A 9,768-nucleotide genomic window follows, 5' to 3' on the forward strand; every position below is an offset into this window, starting at 1 on the left:
GCTTGCACAACAGCACGACGTTCTTACCAACTGAGCTAACCGGATGGCGGTTCAGGTTTCAAGTCCTGTTCTTTTAAAAGTGAGCCAATCAGCCAAGGGCGCAAGGACATACGGATTGGGTTTTAAATGTGTTCCGTGCCAAGCAGCGCCGGCGTCGCTTCGTTAGCGATTACTATCCTTGATAAGTTAATCAAACTTACCTTCAGTACTGTACTGAAGGTAAATTTGATTAACTTATCAAAAGAAATTAATCGCTAACGAAGCGACGCCGGCGCTGCTTGGTACGGCTTGGAACGGACAAGTGCAGCAGTAAATACTCAGAGCGTACAGCTGATTCAAACCAGAAAGGCCGTTGGTTGGAAAGGACGTTTACTTCTAAGATAAGTGAGCCCTATTTAGTATCTATTTAGAAACAAACATATATCAGTGAACAATATTTAGTATCTATGAATAAGTGAAACAGACACACCGACATATAACCAAATCCGTCTGTCCTAGCGCCCTTGCAGCGTTACATTTTAATTAAAAGTACAATTGTAATACACTTTCTCCAAAATAAGCGTTTTACAAACATTTAATACTGCAGTAATCAGAAACATTAAAAACAGAAAAATACTGACATATATATCAAAAACTACGAGCAGCAGGTGATATTTTATGAGTGGCATTTAAAACGTACAGTTTGTCAAACATCTTTTCCTATTGAGATGCATCAATACAATGAAATAAATAAAATATATTCTATCTATATAGTTTATCAGTATTTTATAATTTTAGAAAGTCTAGAGAAATAAAACCAATAAACTCCCAAGTGACTACTTTCAACGAAGTGTCAAGTGATAACTTTCAAATATATATCCTCAAACATTTCAGGTACCATTTTTTAAATGCATTTTGTCCTATATTTCTGATTTATCAATAATAAATTAGAATAATAAAAGATAAAATATACTTAGATGAAAGCATTTTTTTAAGAGCGAAAGGTCACTAATATCGATCATCGACCGGTCACAGTCAAAATTTTGATTTTGCTAATTTTTGGTTTGCTGGAAAGCATCACCAAGTAAACAAACCCGAAAAAAACTGTTGGCCTAGCGGCGACCTCAAAAGTATGCAAAATTTTCAGTTGAGTCAAACAGGTCCAAATACAATAGACCCTTTCAGCTTCGTGGTCACGTGGTCTGAAATGGGTAAACAAAATGAAATCCAATATGGCGGACACTGGTGTGGTTTGGCGAAAATCACTTTCATTTTTACCTGAAATTTCGTATCCAAATGTACTTGAGCACTTAAAAGGCTGTGGTAAAAAGAACATTGGTGAAAAAGGATACAAATTCTTTGCCGAAGCTTATATTCACGATGTACATGTTGCCAAAATGCCAGGAAGTATTCATACGACGAAAGTCAAGGCACAGTGCTATCGAAGCCAGAGGAAAACGGAATCCCCGCATTCAATGGAGCTAGAAGTTGGGACTGAAGATAAAAAAACTAAAATAATCAAAGCCAAATGTTCGTGCAAAGCCGGGTAAGAGCCACGTGAATTTCTGTGTTAAGTTTTAAATTGTTTCAATTTATTCAATGTTTCCATACTGTGGCAAATGAAGCGATCGGCATACTATAAGTTCAGTGCCGAAGTTTATCCGATATTTATTGATCAATACGATGAGTAATATCGATTTTTTGTTTTGTTCACAAGGAATGGAGGACACTGTAATCACTTATTTGGATTATTGTATACGCTGAATCACTGGTTTATGTTAAATCTCAATGAGATTCCAGCAGACAAAACATGCACAAGTATGCCACAGACTTGGCATAAGCCTAGGGGTCCGCAAATTCAACCTGAACCAGTTATGAGCTGCTTTTTTGCCTGTGCAGACACAGATAAAAAGGGAGAAAGAAAGAAACCACCTGTTCACTGCAAAATTTACGATGCCAGATCAACAGAACTAAAAGGTGAAGGTTGGAATAGAGAGACAGTGTTTAAGGAATGTTCTCAACTCAGCAATCGCGATAAAAAACCTCCTGCATCCTACCTTTTGTTGGATCAAGAACCAACAAATCTCATTAACACTGCTATTGGCAATGTTCCCATCGGGTCATACCTGGGTTATCAGTTTTTTGATGAAAACAATGAAGAAATACAGTTTGTGTTTGATAGGCGAGAAGAAAACATCAGAAGTGAGAGTGATGTATTGAAGTATGTAAAGCCATTCCCTAGTTTACCAGTAGGTGCAATTGACAATATTCCCTTTGTGCCTCCTGAAAATCTTACGCCTGAAGAAGTAAGAGTTTTATCATCTATAACATTAACTCTTGAGAGGGCTCAGGAACTCTTTGACAAAACTGTAGGACAATCATTACTTCCTGAATGGTTTGAAGCAAGAAAGAAAAGACTAACAGCCTCAAATTTTGGTGCAGTACTTCACCGTAAGAAAAAACCAACAGAGTCATTTTTGCAAAGCATTTTTGATCCTAAAGACCTGTCAAATGTAGAGTCAATAAGGCATGGGAGACAAAATGAGCTGAAAGCACGAGCTATATATGCATGTGAAATGCAAAAGAAAAACAGAAAATTCACTGTCTTTGAGGCAGGGCTTGCTGTCAATCCTTCGCTGCCTTTCCTTGGTGCAACACCAGATGCAAAAGTATTTGATCCAACAGAAAAAGAGCCATTTGGGCTTCTAGAGATCAAATGCCCTTTCACTTGGAGGGACATGACCTTTGAAGATGCTTGTCAGGACCCAAAGTTTACCTGTGAGATTGTTGATGGAAAGTACTGCTTAAAGAAGAACCATAAGGCTGGATACTATGCACAAGTGCAGGGACAGCTTGCTTTGTCAAAAGCAAGGTGGTGTGATTTTGCAGTCTATTTAACAGTATCTAAAGAAATGAATGTACAAAGAGTCTATTTTGATGAGGCATACTGTGATCAAGTTCTGCCTAAACTGAAAGACTTTTATTTCAGGCATGCTTTACAGTTCCTTGTATGATAAACTGTTTAGTGTTACACCCTCAGTAATTACTGTTATGCAAATAATATTTGGTTGTGGTACAGAATGCCTGAATAGAAGTTAGTCATTTGAATAAATGCAGGTGGTTAAAACTTACAAGGAATAATATACAGCTGTTAAAGTGTTTCAAGACAATGTTCAAGGTTTTAAAAGTTTTATTTCAAACATGGGGTTTACACCTTGATAACTATTATGACCTATTTAAACCACATTCCATTCCCTGTAATAGTTCATCATTCCCTTAGTTAAGGAACGTGTCATATCAGTGTGTTGTAGGCTCCACTTTTGCTGAATTGTATAACAACAGGATGGCAGGTATTAGTCTGCTACTCTAAAATAGGGTCCATGAAGTTACTTATTACACAGCAGACTGTCCAAAGTTGGTTAACAGTACCAAGTAAGGATATAGGTAATGGCTTTGAAAAAATCCCAAACCTCCTGACTTTTCCTATGGCTCTTTCTACATGTATTCTATGTTGAGCAATTGTTTGAGTTTTTAATACATCTGACTCTTGAAACTGAGCTTCTGAGCCCAAAAATGGTGGTATATTTAATTGCAAACCAATACCTTTTAATTCACTCTCTATGTCAAAACCTTTATCAGCCATTATGGAGTCATTAGGTAATATTTCCCTAAGTGATAACTTCCTTTCTAGAATATTCAAAAACCCAGACCTTGTTACTATTTGCTTGTCAGATATAGACCCAGTATATAGCTGTGATATAAAAATAAACCCTCCTTTGGCATCAACTCCCACAAGGCTCTTTAAAGTATTAGTACTCTTATATGATGAGTAACTCTGTGACTGTTTTACAAAAGATGAAGGTGTCTCTATCTTGAGTTCTGTACAATCAATGATAATGATATTATTGGGGTATTTTTCTTTAAAATCTGAGGGCATATTGTTAAGTAAAATATTTCTGTGGGGCCACATCTTAAGCTCTCCTAAGTGAATATACAAATAATTTAACCATGTGGTTATTATATTACTTACAGATCCCTCAGCAATGTTAAAACGAAATGACAAATCAGTGACAGTGAGTCCTAATTTAAGCCTCATCATGAATAGTAAAAATTCATCTTCCAGATCTAACTTGTGTTTTCTTGCCTTATTTCCGCTTCTGCCATTCCCTTCATATTCAGTATCACCATCCAACTCTCCACTACTAGAATTATCATCACTTTTACTGTCCTCAGAATCTGAATGCTTGGTTTCCTGTATTGACTTGAACAAAGCTGAAGTATCTATACGATTATTGCGTGCTTGGTCTGTTCCCCAGTATACAATGTTTTCTCTTTTTAATCCCGGTACTACAAATTCAAGAAATTCCTTAAACTGCATGTAGTTTTTGAATCCAGTGTGATGTGAGAAAAACCTCTCTCCTTTTTTGGAAGTAGGGCACCTTGTTTTTAACATTTTTATTGATAGTTGGTGAGAACATGGGATGTCCAAATCTGTTTGATTGCCACGATTTGCTGTAGATTCTGAAGCCATATCATAAAATCCTTCTCCTTCAGAGGCTGATTCTGTTTCTTCATCTTTAAGCATTTCTCTTTTCCTTTGAAGTTGCTCTCTTCTGACTGATAGAGGTCTTTCATTGCTCTCTCTATAAATGAAATAGGAAAATTGTATTAAGATTTTAAGTACATATTAGCCTTCATTCATAGTAATGTATGGCAGGGAGGGAGGGGGGGGGGGGGGGGGGGGGGGGAGGGGGCAGATGACATTTGGGTGGGGATCACAATTTTTTTAATGAGTTTAGGGGGTCTCTCTTTTTTGAAGACTGCAGATTTTGAGTTCATGTCTAAATTTTTATTGGCCTATTCTAGGGAAGGGGCGTTCAAGAATTTTTTTCTTATCACAAGGGGGATCTTAAATTTTCCTTGTGTAAAAAAATCAGTTCCCACCCCTGTCATACATTATGACTGGAGACTTATTATATATTATGTCTTCAGTAGTTTCTCCTTAATTTCAAAGGTAGATTAGTATCGTAACCTACGTTTTGGACCAGGAAAAAATCGAGGGACATGCTTCTTCCTTCAGTCGTCTAGATTTGCTGTCTAAGAACTTGTAGTCCGTATCTAAAAAATGTGAAGAGCAAACTTTTGTGCTGGGTGTTATCCTGAAGTCTTTACTTGGATCTCTCTTTATTCTTGACGTCCACTTCTACATTATAGACATAGGAAAAGGCGTTTGCTGAAGTGTTAAGCTTATATTAAAGTCCGGTATTTAAGTCTTAATGAAAGATTTCGTGAAGCGCACCCTTCAAGAGACGACATTGTAGTCTGTCAACACCTGATTGTTTGACAAAACTAAAAGAATTTTAACTCACCTTTTGAAGACTTTTGTCTTTTGGGAATCCATGAAATGAAAGCGTCGTATCGTTTGAACTATTATAACAATTGAACACGCAACAATAGTGAACCATTTTCGAGCTTTTAATTTTCCACTTCGATAGTATTTGGCTGAAGCGTGCTTGAAGCGTGCGTGTGTTTACCCATTTCAGACCACGTGACCGATCGGTGACGTAGGAAGCTGAAAGGGTCTATTAACGCATACAGAATAGGAAAAATAGATGAAAACTATACGTTTATAAATTGATAGAAGAGATGTTTGGGACTTGATTAGGTATAAAATAATAGTTTTTTCATCTTTTCACGGTGTAAATTTTACCCTTTTATCATTACTGTTTAATTAGAAATACCGACGCAGGCCACACTAGTTTTTAGCTAGTTATCTCGTCTATTTATTATTATTATTATTTTATAGAAGCGAGTAAAATGCATAATAAAAGTTATTACACTGCTAGCTGAGGAATAAAGCTGCTGATTGGACGAGTGAAAGCAGCCATATTTTTTCCAGCCCCATCATAGCTTCACGAGTAAAATTATCCAGCTGCAATTTGCACAACTATAGCAGTGTAATAAATTGTCTATTGTACACTACGAAAAACCTGACCGATAGAGTGCCTGAAGACAACCATCTTTGCCGTAAATATGCAAGTAAACTTGAAATTAACAACAACTGCTTAACGTTTACCCACATCTTGAGAATTGGCTTGTAATCTGCAGACATTTTGTAACTAGCTCACTGCATTCATTGGTTTTCATTACTACTGACATTTCGGACGCTAGTCCTTCTTCGGAGTAAAAGAGAAAGAGGCGGTAGAAAGGAGTGTTTATATACTGAATAATAAATAACAAATAATAATAAATATTTAATTTCAAGAACTAAATAGCGTACAATACTATGATAAACATTATTAGAAAAAACTATTTATGAAAGGTAACAGTATGGCATATTACTATAAGATACCTTAGAATTTAAGATTAGAGAATGAAATTATGAATTGAATTAAGAATTGAATAATGGAATCAGAAACAGGAACATAATTGAGCTTAATAAAGACACATAAGCACACACACACAAATCAGCCAGTGTTAATTCATGATGCTGTGTGAACTCGGCATGATGAAAGTAATATCTGTAGGCTTCCATGCAAATATGTCAGGTTCATTCAAGGTCGAAATAGAGAAATATGTTTGATTTTTTTTGAACTGAAAGCAAAAATATTGATATTTATTCTTAGTTTACAAAATGTATAATAAAACCACTATTGAATTCAGTTTCAGCATACAGCTTCGGCAGATAGCAAGACCCTTAGAAACCTTGATAATTTAGGATATCAGGCTCAACCTCAATATTTGTATAGTTAAGGGATATGGCATACCAATGACATGCGACACTAACATTATTACTTATATTATCAATGCAAAATAATAGCATAATTAGCCTATACTTTTTGGTATAGTTAGTTTAAAGTATAGTTAGTTTAAAGTAACTATAGCAATAAAGCATAGGTGTCAGGTGTTGTTTTGGATTGATGATTAAGAGACAATGCTTCCAATAATTCCAAAGCAGTAAATATTGTAACTCTCTATTCATTTGACTGGTATTGATTTGATATGAATGAAGTGAAGAGTATTGGCAGTTACGCAAGGTTATTTAGCAGGAGCAGGGTGAGTAATAAAGAAAGTCTTACCTGGAGGTAAATTGAGACAGGCCGGTGATTGAACTGATAGCGCTAGAAACATGACCACGACCAATAAAACCAGAAGTAGCTGCCATTAAAACCTTTTATCATTACTGTTTAATTAGAAACACCGACGCAGGCCACACTAGTTTTTAGCTAGTTATCTCGTCTATTTATTATTATTATTATTTTATACAAGCGAGTAAAATGCATAATAAAAGTTATTACACTGCTAGCTGAGGAATACGCAAGGTTATTTAGCAGGAGCAGGGTGAGTAATAAAGAAAGTCTTACCTGGAGGTAAATTGAGACAGGCCGGTGATTGAACTGATAGCGCTAGAAACATGACCACGACCAATAAAACCAGAAGTAGCTGCCATTAAAACCCTAAAGATAGCAGGTAAACCGTTGGTAAGGAGAGTGACTGAGCTTAGTAAACGTAATGAAAGAAGAATTTTTGGCGGTCAGAGAGGTATTTGAAGGCATCATTAAGCTTCGTGAGGGTTTAAATTTGCGGGACACAAAGAATTGTGTTTCTCGCGTACTGCTGGTAACGCGGGGAAGGTGTTGTAAAAAAGGGAAAGCATTGGTTTTAAAAGACGGTCTTATAGAAGAGCTGTCCGACTGTTACCTGTAAAGTACGGAGCCTCGTGGGCGAATCTGTGTTTGGGCACCTCCATGCAGGGTTTTGTAGGCTGTTGTACAGCTGAAAGAAAGGCGGCGAGGAAACTCGGAGGTGTCCCAACATTTAAATATATTTGTTATTTGACAGAAATCTATGTGTCTCTTGCATGGTGGGCTCCCTGCATCCCACAATGTTTTAAGTCGTTTGAGGTCCCGGATGAGTTGCCTGTACCCGCCGAAGTTGTGCAGACGCATTGGTGCCGTGTCGCAATTAAAGGCTTTGTCGGAAAGCCAATTGTATGTCTCGAACATACAATCTGGTCTGGACAGCTTTAATGGGTTTTTGTTTACGATGTCTTCACAAGGGAAAATAACTAATTAGAGGCAACCCCCCTTCCCAAAAAACCTTATCGAACCGGAAAAATAAAATTATTTGGAATTGCAAGGAAAGGCGTTTTGTTTAATCATACGATAAATATCGTCAATCTCCGTCCACTGCTGGTCATTGTTGAGACATTTACAGGCAAGTCCGTAGCGTTTAATCTATGCTTCCATGACATTGACTGTTTCCTTGGGTATGTCTTGTGGAGTTCAAAAAGATAAAGTGATTGAAGTTCTTCCCAATTGTTATTATCGTATGATTTCTAAGTTGCTTAGTGTATTTGAAATTGGAATGCATTACACTCAAAGCAGCATTCTGTGATTATTGTAAATTTGATTTCCATCTTTTTTTGAAGTTAGGCTAGCATTAATGAAACGAACGTTGTAATTTTCAATGTTCAAAACATCAAAATGTGCATTTGCGAAAGAACTTTTTGAACGAAACATCACAACACACAGATCAGTTATCACAACTGTAGAAATAATTTAGGCTTTGCTGGAATAAAGTTTGAATCCGATCCCAGAATTCAAATTTACAACGTTCGTTTCATCGATGCAAGTTTCAAAGCAAGGCGGAAATCCATTGTCCAATAATAATTTAGGAATAGACCTATCCCGAATTCGCTTGACTGGTCACGAAACAATGGTTTTAAGTCGAGGTTGATCTTGATGAATAAAAGAATCATATTCAGTCTCGACTTCAAACCATTGTTTCGTGGTCAGTCAAGCGAATTTGGGATGGGTCTATTCCGGTTGTTCAGTTTAATGTAATGAAAACATGAAGAGAAATAACAAATAACACTAGCCCTAACCCTAACCCTAACCCTAATTGTTGTTCATGTTGTTCATAAAATTAAAAATACAAACGACCGAAACATGTGTTTTTCACCCTCCAGGATTTTCGTGATTAAAGAATGTTTATGCTTATGTATACAAATAAGACTAGTTTGAGATGTAATTACTCTACGTCCTGGTATAAACAGTGTTTGGTTAACGTTTGAGGTCAACATTACACTTGTCACGCTCCACATGGAATGCCCTAGTGTTGTTGTATTTAATATTTGTTCTACCGTTTCGTTAATGTCTCGACCCTGTAGAACCACGCATTAATAAAAAGAAAAGAGGGTTAGGTTTGCTTAAACAAACGCTACAGCCTTGATATACTCACCCTATAAATACAGCAGTCGATTATCAAAGTTGTTCTTTGTTCCAATTATTTACGAAGTACACGATCCAAGCATTCTCTTCGCCCAATACAGAATAACAACTCGAATGTTTTTGCTTCCAAGATAACTTGTCTTGAGAAAACCCATTGTAGTAGCCTTGAAAGCCTTTGAAGCAATATGAATCTGGTTTGAACTTGCAAAAGATACCTATAAGCAAAGAGAATCTTAAAAAATGTCACTGCGCTAGCTCTAAAGACGAATTCAAAGGTTCAGACGCGGCCCGCGGTTATTTTGGACAGCGGCTGCACAGCTCTAATATTTTCAACAAACTACATACGTGACCGTAAATAACCATTTGAATATTTACGTAAGAGTTTTAAGAAAGCTTAAAAACCCCCTTACCCTGACTCCAAGACTAAGTAGATACCACAGGAATCCCATGAAATGAAAAATAAAAGATTTCAGCTTAGGGTTGTAAAAATCCAAAAAAAATTCTTAACCTTAACCCTAATACCACAGGAACTTCATACAAATGTGAAATTTCAAAA

General features: G+C 36.6%; 2 protein-coding genes across 2 annotated transcripts in view; one reads left to right on the forward strand and one right to left on the reverse strand.

Annotated features, from left to right (window-relative positions):
* The first annotated feature begins 1,191 nt into the window (after nt 1–1,191).
* LOC148907465 (uncharacterized) lies at nt 1,192–3,013 on the forward strand. Its single transcript, XM_089037196.1, has 2 exons — nt 1,192–1,525; nt 1,697–3,013. Exons 1-2 carry the CDS (start codon nt 1,200–1,202, stop codon nt 2,991–2,993), a joined length of 1,623 nt encoding a protein of 540 aa, XP_088893322.1. The 5' UTR covers nt 1,192–1,199; the 3' UTR covers nt 2,994–3,013.
* Nucleotides 3,014–3,151: 138 nt separating this feature from the next.
* The window catches only part of LOC148907466 (uncharacterized), a 9,493-nt gene continuing 2,876 nt past the window's right edge, over nt 3,152–9,768 (reverse strand). Inside the window, exons 2-3 of the mRNA XM_089036876.1 lie at nt 5,016–5,097; nt 3,152–4,622 (exon numbers count right to left, since the gene is read on the reverse strand). Coding sequence (XP_088893002.1) covers nt 3,341–4,622; nt 5,016–5,097 — 1,364 coding nt within the window. The 3' untranslated portion in view covers nt 3,152–3,340. The remainder of the gene's footprint in view (nt 4,623–5,015; nt 5,098–9,768) is intronic.

Source organism: Actinia tenebrosa, unplaced genomic scaffold, assembly GCF_029948245.1.
Source record: "Actinia tenebrosa isolate PJP-AT-01 unplaced genomic scaffold, QUT_ActTen_1.0 PGA_scaffold4__44_contigs__length_22323623, whole genome shotgun sequence".
NCBI lineage: Eukaryota > Metazoa > Cnidaria > Anthozoa > Actiniaria > Actiniidae > Actinia > Actinia tenebrosa.

What these genes read in the sequence shown, in the direction of transcription:
- LOC148907465 (XM_089037196.1), top strand. Translation starts at nt 1,200, where the DNA reads ATGAAATCCAATATGGCGGACACTGGTGTGGTTTGGCGAAAATCACTT. An exon ending in AAATGTTCGTGCAAAGCCGG is followed by an intron (nt 1,526 to 1,696) that starts GTAAGAGCCACG and finishes TTTGTTCACAAG; the next exon opens with GAATGGAGGACACTGTAATC.